The sequence below is a fragment of the Apium graveolens genome, chromosome 6 (assembly GCF_009905375.1).
Source record: "Apium graveolens cultivar Ventura chromosome 6, ASM990537v1, whole genome shotgun sequence".
Classification (NCBI taxonomy): domain Eukaryota; kingdom Viridiplantae; phylum Streptophyta; class Magnoliopsida; order Apiales; family Apiaceae; genus Apium; species Apium graveolens.
In genome coordinates this window covers 194,250,713-194,263,016 of record NC_133652.1, presented here as the reverse complement: position 1 = coordinate 194,263,016, position 12,304 = coordinate 194,250,713, and the positions used below count along the sequence as shown (strand labels likewise).

At 35.3% G+C, this 12,304-nt stretch overlaps 1 protein-coding gene across 1 annotated transcript; it reads left to right on the top strand.

Annotated features, from left to right (window-relative positions):
* The first annotated feature begins 9,688 nt into the window (after positions 1-9,688).
* On the top strand, positions 9,689-11,230 carry LOC141665655 (uncharacterized). Its single transcript, XM_074471643.1, has one exon. It carries the CDS (start codon positions 9,689-9,691, stop codon positions 11,228-11,230), a length of 1,542 nt encoding a protein of 513 aa, XP_074327744.1.
* The last annotated feature ends 1,074 nt before the right edge of the window (positions 11,231-12,304 follow it).

Genomic DNA, 12,304 nt, shown 5'->3' with positions numbered 1-12,304 from the left:
AAAATAAAGAATATTAATAAATAATAAGCGGAGTCATAATACCTTGAATGAATATTATAAATAATATTCATTAAATAAAATAAAGGAGTCATACATCCTCAAATGAATATCCAAGTAATATTCAATAAATAATATAAAGGAGTCATAAGTCCTCGAATGAATATTCAAGATAATATTCATTAATAAAATAAAGTTATCGAATAAACCTTATTCGATTAATAGTTTTGAAAACTATAACCATATATATATATATTTATATATATATAAAATCTACTCGGGATCCTCGACTCCCGGTTTTAGAAAATGTTTTCACCTTTGTGTCCCTATACTAAGGGTATATGCAAATTACCGCTATTCTCTAGCATAGGTATTATCAACTGAACCAACAGATATATATGGAAAGAATACGAAACAGGCATGCATATATATACCATATCAGCATGCTTCAATATATCGCAAAATTTGCTAATTAACCAACATGCATCTATCACAAGATAATGCATATACATATATACATCACAACAACAGTATAACGGGTAGAAAACTTGCCTGAACGACTGGGGGTGATAAAAGGCTCGGGACGAGTCTGGTAACCTATAAACAACAAGTAAGTTGGAATTAAACCAAAGTCACTTGTAAATCTATACTTTAACTAACTTAGACTCTAATGCTTATTTTGCGCTTACTGATTCTCTTAAGTCACTCGAGTACCCTCGGCTCCACCATTTTTAATAATTTAACCATTACGAGTTTTAAGGCGATTCCTTCGCGAGTGTCTTACCAACTGCCTAACACTCTTACCATAATTGTTTCATACACTAATTAACCCTTTTTGGTCTTTAACCTATGTTTAAAAGTAAGGCGAGGGGAAAAGTTTCGTTCGCGAAATGCCGTTACTTGAAACAGTCGTTTTTCCTAAACCGTACATCGGAATCAAACGAACTACATATTAAAACGAAGCTCCTAACATGAACTATCTAAACATGGCAATGGTCAACATCTAGCAGGGGGTTCTCGGGTCCTAATGTTATGAACAAAAGCAGTCTAAAGTAAATCGGACATTACGACGGCTATGTTTACGCGATTTCCCAATTTTATACCCTTCCAATTCAACCCATAATCAAGCCACAATAACATCCCAATCCAAACTCCATCCATACCACATCATAACAGCCCCAATAAATTCAATATTAACATTTATACTTATGCTTAAGCTTGAATTTAACTATACCTAAGTTTTTTTTAACCAAAACAACAAGATTCACCATCCATTTCACTACCACTCCAACCCAAATTCTAAACCAACAAGCATTAAGCTACTATATCACCATAACAACTAAAATCATCCTATTTAAAAAAGTAAAGTTAGGGTTTGGAGATGATATACCTTCCTTGAAGTGGTGTGAGTAGCTAGGAAGCCTTAAGAAGCCTTGAGATGACTTAGGGATGCTTGGATCTTGAAATATTCAGATGGTCTCAGTATGGGAACTCTGATGGTCTCATACCGACTCTGAATTTGTGTCTTTGGTAGTTCCTCAGTTTTGGTAGGCTTAGTTGGAGTTTCTGTATCCGACATGATTGTGTTTGGATCTTTAACTGTATGTGTGTTAACAGATAGGCTCTGATACCACTTGTTAGGTCACACACACACACTGTAGAGGGGGTGAATACAGTGTATAGTACACTCAAATCGAACTTTAAGAACTTAAGTAACAGAAAACAAACTTTATTGAAACAATAAACTCTGTTATAGTATGGAACTGTTACCTCTCAGTGATGAACAATATCACGAGAGCTGCTAGGGTTACAATGAATAATCTTCTCGAATAATGATAACACTTATAGTGTAAACCCTATGTCTGTGTTTATATACTACACAATTACAAGATAATCGCTAATTGATATGGAATATAATTCTGCTTCCTAAAATATATCAATCAGATATCTTTTCTTCCAAGTATTCCATTCTTCACGGAATTCCTTCTTCATGCATATCTCTTCTTATGTTTATCTTGATCTTCTTTCCTTTAATCAGCTACTGTCCTTATCTGATCGTCCTTCAGCACTTAAGTTCTGATATCTATCTTCTGATGATTATCTCCTGATAACATAAGTACTGATATCCTTAAGTCCTGACTTCCAGTATAAGTACTGATTAACAGTTAAGTACTGATTTATCCTGTTCAAGTAAGATCTGAAAGCTAAACATAAAACATATTAGCCATGACATTATCAAATATATCTAACAAAGAGGACTTCCAAGATTTTGAAAAGTATATATATATATACATATATACTGAATATTTTGCGACTTGGTCGCGTTAAGATATCAACTTGGTTCATATCTTCTTAACCAAGACTTTCTTGAATACTATGAGAATGCTCATATATTGTTAATTAGTATACATATTATTTCGGTGGGCTTGTTGCTCACCCTTGCTTTCTTCTTTCATCACACAACAACAGATAGACAAGATGAACATGATCAAGCTCCCAATTCGCGAGCGGATAAGAAACGTTCCGCAGTTTCCTGTAGGTGTTGATGCCGCCGTAGCTGAGGTAGGAACTACCAATAGGCTAGGCTTTCAACTTTTGATGTACCAGACTTATGTACCTTTATCAATTGTAATAATGGCAAAGAAATGTAAATTTATTCAGAAACCCTTTTAAGGTGTAATGACATATAATTTTGGAATAAAATGACTTGTGTTATTTTTGGTATTCATCTCTGAGACTATAACTTGTGGTGTGTGTGTATCTTGTGGGGTCACAGTACGCAGTAGTTGGTTGACTGTTAAGATTAAGTATTGATAAGGGAAATGGAACTCGTGACAACCCGAATCCCCGACCCCGGATTTGGGGGTGTTACAAATTTCATGTTTTAAGCTGTTATTTTTCAATTTCGATTTCTAGGGTTTATCTCCGAATTGGGTCTTTTTTATTCTAGGGTTATTAGGTAGATTTGATAATTTATATAGATTCATATGATGATTTAAAGTCGACTCATGGTATTTAATTGAACGAGGTGGATATGTGAATTCGATTATTAGGGTTTATGTTTATTTTTGATTTATACGTGTTTGATTTTGATGAATATTTGATTCCTTAGATGTTAGGGCTTTGATTCTGTGTTGTAAAAGCTTTGATTTGAGCTATTAAAATTAAAGTTTTATGTACAAACGAAGAAAATCGATACTTGGCCGGAGTTTTATTGAGTTTGATCGGAGATGGAGTTCCAGGAGTTTTTACGGCTGGTTTTGGCCTGAATCAGAAAGGGGAAGCAATTTGGAATTGAACCCAGCTCAAAAAAAACCAAACAGTTACGTTTTTTGCTTGAAAATGGTTGGCCGGAAGTTGCTCCGGTGACCGGATTCTGGGTAAAATCTTGCGTGTTCTTCACGACCCGGATTTTGACCCGGTTGACCCGTAACCAGAACCCGCCTTTGATCCATTTTGTCAGAAGATCAAATTCTGACAAAAAATTTTCTGAAATTTTATTTTTATTTTTCTTTTTATTTATTATAAAATCAGTTTTATTTATTTTATAAATTGATTAATTAATTATTTTATTAATTGATTTATATTATAAATAATTCTGAAATATTTTCTAAAAATCTAAATTATTTATTTCTATATATATTTATTTATTATTTATTTAAAAATGATTTATTATTTTGATAATTAATCAAAATTATTTTCAATAATTCATAATAAATTTATTTTAATTCCAAAAAATTATGGAAAAAGTATTTTTAATTCTGATTTTTCCTAAATAATTATTTTAAAATATTTTTGATAGTCTAAATCTGTATAATTAATAATTGAAAATAATTATTAATTATACAGATTTAGACTATCATACAACTAAATCTTATCCTGTTCTCCAGAGATTTTTAAGGAGAGGAGAGAAGAGATGGGAGGAGAAGAGAAGAGAAATAGTTGAAGAAAAAAAATTAGTCTTATGGTCCCGAGTTTGTATAAAAAATGAGGGAAAGTGACCAAGAAAAAGAAGATAACGTGAGAGTATCTTTCCAAATATTCCAATTTTTTGGAAGAAAGTTTTGGAGGAAAATTATAGGAAATTTTATATCCCGATCATTTGTCTTCTCTCGCCAAAAAACTCGAGAGCACGCTTAGGAAGGAAAATCTGAAAATTATATTTTCTCTTCTATTCTCTTCTCTCCATTTTCAAGCTCTAGAGCACAACGTTAGGGTTGTCAATGTGACTTAGTCTTGTTATTATATAGGCATGTCTTGCACAATAATCTCCCCCAATTTGTGAGAAGATTGCTTATCAAAAATTCAATGGTTACAAACTGGATGATTGGCTCAGACTGGTAGAAGCCTTGAGAGGGACAAAAATTATTGAAGAACTCAATATGCTTATAAATCTCAAGGACCTCATTAGAAAAGAACCAGGCTATGAAGATTTCACCTAGTTTTTGTACTATTAAACTAATGTAATTGCTCAATGTATAAATGTTGAAATTTGTCAAATCTGTCAATTTTTATGTATTGATTTTAGCTTAGGTTTAGTCTTGTTATCAGACATGAATCCTCTCAGAAGGATTCTGGAATTGGGGGCTGTAGGCTTCTCAAAAGGCTTAAAAGAATGACTATTCCTGAAACTCCCAAGGAATCCATACCTACAAAGAAATACAAGAAACATAGGGCAAAAAGGCCAGTTTCAGATGATGAAGAAGCAGCAGCTAAGGAAGGGGATCAGGAATATCTGATCTCACAAGAAAAGGAATTTGCTAAAGTCACTTCTTCTTCATCAAGTCCATCTCAGGAAGCTGTTTCTGAAAAGGACAACACACCATCTGTATCTCCTGTTGATCCAGGCATAAGTGCTGATATTGATGTTCAAAACTTGGTTGTGCCTGAAGTAATTCTCTTAGAAGCTCCAACAGCCACTAATCCATCAACAACACCTGTTACTGATGCTGTTCAAACTCCAGAGTTATCTACTACACCTTCTCTGCATCTAGATGCTGATGATCAGAATATAGGTGAGCATCAGGATATGGCTGTTGATCAGAACTTAGAACCAGACCAGCAATTAGAGGTTGCTGAAGCCTCCATTGCTACTCACACTGTTGTTCTATCAGAAGATTCTGATTCTGTAAGTTCTGATGCTGCAAATGCTGGAGATACTGGTGATGCTGCTCCAACTGTAGATACTGATAAAGCAGGTCCTTCAGGACATGCTCCTCAACAAACTATTCTTAAGTCTGAACTTGTTAAGAAGTTTGTTACCGGAGAAGCACCAGTGCCTTGGAGTGAAACTCCTGCATGACAAGAGTGGACTAAGGAATGGAACTCAGTTTCCTGTGTTCCAACTGCAAAGCATCTTGCTGAGCACTTGACTAAAGCTGATGAGATGTTAATTAATTATTATTCAAACAACCAGAATATTTTGGTTGTTAATTAATAATTTTTGTCCCTCTCAAGGCTTCTACCAGTCTGAGCCAATCATCCAGTTTGTAACCATTGAATTTTTGATAAGCAATCTTCTCACAAATTGGGGGAGATTATTGTGCAAGACATGCCTATATAATAACAAGACTAAGTCACATTGACAACCCTAACGTTGTGCTCTAGAGCTTGAAAATGGAGAGAAGAGAATAGAAGAGAAAATATAATTTTCAGATTTTCCTTCCTAAGCGTGCTCTCGAGTTTTTTGGCGAGAGAAGACAAATGATCGGGATATAAAATTTCCTATAATTTTCCTCCAAAACTTTCTTCCAAAAAATTGGAATATTTGGAAAGATACTCTCACGTTATCTTCTTTTTCTTGGTCACTTTCCCTCATTTTTTATACAAACTCGGGACCATAAGACTAATTTTTTTTCTTCAACTATTTCTCTTCTCTTCTCCTCCCATCTCTTCTCTCCTCTCCTTAAAAATCTCTGGAGAACAGCATAAGATTTAGTTGTATGATAGTCTAAATCTGTATAATTAATAAGTATTTTCAATTATTTTTAATAATTAATTATATTGAATAATAAATTGATTTATTCTTATTTATCGAATAATAATTGAACCGTTTATCTGATTTAAGCGAAACGAAAGCCCTTCGACTCAGAAAAATGATTTGTTTTCATTGAAAATAGTTCTAAATCCTAATTTCTTTTAGAAGCGGGTTGGATTTCGGTATTTATTTACTTATAAGCCTTATTACCTATAGAGACGAGTCCAATAAATTCCAAAAAATAGGAAACAAGCTAGATATTGGTCAATAAAGCGAATAACGAGTTGATTTCGATTCTAAAAATTATTTTAAACCTAAAATGACTATGTGACTTATGTGCAATGTAAATTATATGGTTAATCGAGTCTTATTTGTTACTAATTATTATACAAGTCAATTATACGCATACGGGTAGACGATAAGGGCTATATAAAGTCGATTTGAGATGCGATTGAGATACGAGGTGACTAAATAAGCATCTTTTTTCTTTGATAGAGACGGAGCCAACAAGGCGGACCGAACCAGGGTTAGAGAATGAAGAATTACTTGTGGTAGATCACGTGAAAGGCAAGTTTTTCCCCTATTCTAAATTCACAATAGTGAATTACTTTCAGATTCTTATCGCAGTTACACACTGATAATTCCTGTTCACAAACACTAATACACAATTATTATTCCTTTGTTCATATTTCATTTTGATTCCTAAATTTTCCTAATTCGTTGAATTTTCTATTCATATTCCAATAGTTTATATATATATATATACATATATCCTGATATATTCTGATGTTGGGATATATCAAAGCATACCGATTATTCCGGTTACTCCTTTATGGACTGGATGGTGACGATTAGGATCAGGTACATACTTGATTCTAAGGACCGATAATTAATTGGATCCTTGTGTTGGGCCATTGAGCCTGGGTACCCGAATGGATCTATACGTTGAGGTATGGATTTGCACTGTATCCTGGCTGATCAGCAGGATATAGGTGCAAACTTGTGTCCAGTTTAGTTTATTGATACTCGCCAATAATGGCCTTTGTTCTTTCCTTGTGAGGTTATGTCTTTGCAGATGTAACCAAATTACCGGTTCATTTAGTTTATTATAACACTGCTCATATATTGTGGATTATTGAGCACTTTTTAGCTCACCCCCTTTTTGTTTTTATTCACCTTATTATTTTTAGTTAAGAAGGAAAATAAAACCTATCAGGACTCGCGTGTAAAGAAACGAGTCAAGCAGCGGGATCCTCTCATACCAAAAGTGTTGATCCCGATTCAGGAAGAAAGCTTTGAGTTGCCTGAGCAGGTGTAGTGTAGATAGATAATGTGTGTGTTTGAATAAAGATGAATGTAGTTTAAAACTTGTTAGACGATGGCTTGTAATAAAGAGAGTTTTGTGAGATTTTAAATTTGGATTATAATAAAAGAAGAGTGATGTTTCTTATTTTCATACTTTAACCTAAAAAGATCCTGGTTAGTATTAAAGGGGTTAGATATGTATATGCTTTATTGTTATTCAGGTTTGTACAAGTTTGGTAATTAACTAGTAACCCCCAGACTTATACCCCGGGTTTGGAGGGCATTACAGGTTTGGCATCAGAGCTGTAGGTTTTGGTCCCTGAAAACAAGAACGTAGGATTAAGATAAAATATGAAGATCACATAAGATATGAATATGAAGGTTGGGATTTAGATAGTTTTAGACTAGGATTTTATAAGTTCTAGGAATGCTGAGTGGCCCTTTTTCTTGTTTTGTGTTATTATCAGATGGCATCATCTGCATCGTATGAGAGGACTGTTACCGGGCCAGTTGCTCTAATGATACCGCCAGTGTTAGCTGAGATACCAGCACAGATACTTCCGCCACCTCCACCACAGTTACTACAGGAGCCAACCCCACCAGCCCCTGAGTAGCTACCATATCCTATGGATATGTTTGATCCTTTAGAATTCTTTGAGCCATTACTTCTACCTCCACTCCCTGTAGAGTATCAGTTTATACCAGAGGTTGATGTAGAGCTTCCACCAGCTACAGTACTACCTCCTATGCCAGTATATGCTCCAGTGCCAGAGATATTTTAGATGGCCCCAGTCGAGGGGATGGATGAGCATGATATGGGATTACAGTTAGGGTTGCCACATTAGGGCATTGCAGGGATACCTAGGGTTCCATCCCAAGAGTCGGTTGGACAGGTTACAGAGCTACATATGGTACCGTATCATGAGTACAGTATTGTGAGATAGGATGTACAGTAATTGAGATCGCAGTGTAGAGAGATCATGGGGTTGTTTGACTAGAGAGATAGAGGACCATTAGCCGCACTTCAGCCAGATTATATGATGAGGCAGCGACTACAGTAAACAGTGTATAGTGCTACTCTTGAGTTAGTTTCCTTGATGCATGACGGGTCACATTCTTATGCAGAGTTTCATAGAGCCACTTGTCTCGCACAGTCAGTTATTGAGATGTTCGTGATGAGTTGAGACGCATTCCGCTAGGGTTTTGAGGCATGACAGTTGGAGCTAGTTGTTGTATTATATGTGATATATGTAGATAGAAGCAGCATAGTATAGTGAGATCAGATATCACTATTAGAAATAGTGCCTACGACATCACCCCTTTAACATCGGTTAGAAATGTCACCGATGTTAAAAGCAGTTTTAACATCGATTGCTTTCAAACCGATGTTAAAGGTGTTGTAAGACATCAATATCTAAACCAACCGATGTCTATAATCGTTTTTAAAAAAAATTAAAAATGCCCGCTTCTTTCTTTCCCCCGTTAATATACCAAAAAATTCCCCCTTAACCAAATTTTTTTATTTTCGGTTTCCCCCCATTAAACAAAACCGTTTCCCCTTTTCTACTCTCTCTCTCATTCTCTCTTCTCTCTCTCTCCCAGCTCTCTCTCTCTCTCTCTCTCTCTCATTCTCTCTTCTCTCTTACTGTCTTGTCTCTCTTCTCTCTTCTCTTTTCTCTCTCATCTCTCACTGTCTCTTTAACCTAAAACTTACTTTTCACCCTCTTTAACCTAAAACCCCTAAATTTATATAAATTAAACTCGATTAATTCATAAATCAAGGTCGATTGGTGCTGAAAAGCCTTGAAGGAAGTGTGGACTGCTCGATTAGTGTGTGAAAAGTAAGTTTTTTTCGAATTTAATTTCAAATTTTATGTATTGATTTTAATCGAGTTTGTTTGTACAGGTCGGTCTCCGGAGCTGGGTTTGGTTAAACTTGAAGGGGGTTTGCTCGATTTGGTAAGATTTCACATGCATGTGTATTTTTTGTTACTTTAATAGATGCATGTGTTTAATGCCTGTTCTTTTTTTATGTGTTTAATGCCTGTTCTTGTTTCATGTGTTAATTTTATGTTTTGTTAATTTAATGCATGTTCTTGTTTAATTTTAATAGATGCATGTGTATGGATCATGTTTAGTTTATGTTCTTGTTTAGTTTAGGTGTGGAATTATATATGTGTAAACATATGTAGTTGTAATAATTAATTTATATGTTTAATTATGCGTGTTACAAGTATTCGTATTACAAGCATTCATATTACAAGCATTCGTATGTTTAATTTATATGCATAATTAATTTATATGTTTAATTATGTTTAATCCTAAATAAGTAAACAACTAAGCGTCACTTCTTAATGTTTGAAATGATAAACATGTAGGTTGCTAGGTTGTTGTTTGTCTTAAAAATAAATGGACAAGTCGTGGATTTTCAAAGACAGGGATTCTTTAGAATATGAGATAGGTGTTGAAAATTTCTTAATATTTGCAGAAGAGAACTCAAAGGATCCTAAGAACATCCCTTGTCCTTGTGGGCGTTGCGGTAATTTTAGGAAATATAACATAAAAGTAATACGGGATCATTTATATGAAAAAGGTTTTAGTTTGGGGTATACTGATTGGATTTGGCATGGAGAAACTAGTTCTAAGAGTGTTAGGTCATCTGCCGGTAGTACATTTCTACCTAAGGAGCAAAATGCTCAATCCGAAACTGTTGACGTTTGTGAAGCTGCTTATAATTCGGACGATCATGATTCGTATGACTTCAATAGGTTTATAGCTGATGTAGAACAACCTTTGTATAAGGGCAGTGAATGTACGAAGTTAGAGTCAATGTTAAAGCTACATAATTGGAAATCTAGGTTTGGTATTAGCGATAGCGCATTCACTGATCTTCTCACTTATGTTGGTTCTTTTCTTCCTCAAGATCATGTGTTACCAATTAATGTGTATGAGGCAAAGAAAACCTTATCTGACTTGGGCCTCGAGTACATTAAATTTTATACATGTCCAAACAATTGTATACTCTACAAGGGTATAAATCTTAATGCATCTGAGTGTCCTAAATGTCGTTTATCTCGCTGGAAGGTTGCGAAAGATGGTAAACTTAGGGTAAATAGTCCAGCCAAGGTTATGTGGTATTTTCCTATCAATCCTAGGTTTAAAAGAATGTTTAAATCTCCTGATACCGCTGAACAGTTGATTTGGCATTCAAAACAACAGTCAAATGATGGTCAGATGCGGCATCCGACCGACTCTCCTTCATGGAGGAATATTGATTATCGGTGGCCTTCGTTTGCTAATGATTCAAGAAACCTTCGATTTGATTTAGGAGCAGATGGTATAAACCCATTTAATAATGGCCTAAGCAATAGGTATAGCTGCTGGCCGGTAGTATTGGTAGCTTATAATCTTCCTCCATGGTTATGCATGAAGAGGAAGTTTATAATGTTATCAATATTAATTCCTGGTCCGCACGAGCCGGGAAATGATATTGACGTATATTTAGAGCCGTTGATAGATGATTTGAAGAAGCTTTGGGTAGAAGGTGAACCAAATGTCTATGACGCTTATAGTAAATCCTATTTTACTTTAAAAGCGGTTTTGATGTGGACCATAAATGGCTTTCCTAGATATGAAAATCTGTCCGGTTGTGTTAATAAGGGTTACAAGAGCTGTCCCATATGTGGTGATGACACCGTTGCCAAATATTTAAGTCATAGTAAAAAAATGTGTTATCAAGGCCATCGTCGTTATTTGGCTGACCATCACCCCTATAGGAGACAAAAGTTGGCTTTTAACGGCGAACAAGAGCTTCAGCGACCACGTCCACCCCTTTCTGGTGAAGAAGTGTTAGGACAACAGGAACGGATTAAACTTTCTTATGGTAAAGAAGTAAAGAAGTCCAAAAAGGTTGATTGTCCGTGGAAGAAAAGTCTATTTTTTTCGAGTTAGAATATTGGAAGTTTCACCACGTTCGTCACTGTCTCGATGTTATGCACATCGAGAAGAATGTGTGTGATAATCTAATGGGGACACTGTTAAATATGCGGCACAAGTCAAAAGATAGCGAGGCATCTCGTCGTGATATGCTTGACATGGGTGTTAGGGCTGATTTAGATCCACAAGTAGGAGAAAAGAAAACCTACTTGCCTCCTTCTGCTTTTACTTTATCAAAGGCTGAAAAAAGAACAATGTTGTCATCATTCTTGAATATGAAACTTCCGTATGGACATGCATCGAACATTAAAAACTGCGTGTCCATGGCTGATTTTAAAGATTTATGGGCTGAAGTCCCATGACTGCCACATCCTCCTCCAACAGCTGCTCCCAGTTGCAATTCGATCCGTTCTTCCGAAACATGTTAGGATCACAATAATACGATTGTGTTTATTTTTCAACTCCTTGTGTAGCAAAGTAGTCGATGTTTCGAAACTAGATAAACTGTAGTTAGATGTGATATTGACCTTGTGTGAGCTTGAAAAAAAATTTCATGCCTCATTTTTTGATGTTATGATATATCTCATAGTCTACTTGGTTTGGGAATTACGTTTGTGTGGACCAGTGTGCTATAGGTGGACGTATGCATTTGAACAGTTTAATAAAGTGATGAAGAGTTATGTTAGAAACCGTTATCATCCGGAAGGTTGTATCGCCGAAAGTTATCTTGGTGAGGAATCGGTAGAATTCTGCACCGAGTTTCTTAAAGAGAGTTGCAAAACAACTGGTGTTCCCAAAGACCAAGTCAGGCTTTCTGGTCCATTATCCATTGTGAAAATGAAGGAAGTCGAAGAGAAAGAGCGAGATGAGGCACATTTAACTGTCCTGTTAAACAATTCTGAAGTATTTCCTTATATAATGTAAGTTCAGTTTTTGTTCTTGTAAAATCATATCTTTTCGGTAAGTATTCTTGTGAGTGAATATAATAGATGTTTTTTTATCAGAAAGCATAAGGAGTATCTTGAAGAAATTCATTAAGGAAAGAAAAAGAGTGTTCATTGGCTCATGGGAGAACATAATCGGCTGTTT

Bases quoted from the DNA above. Each gene is read 5' to 3' on its own strand.
- LOC141665655 (XM_074471643.1), top strand. From the start codon at position 9,689: ATGGACAAGTCGTGGATTTTCAAAGACAGGGATTCTTTAGAATATGAG.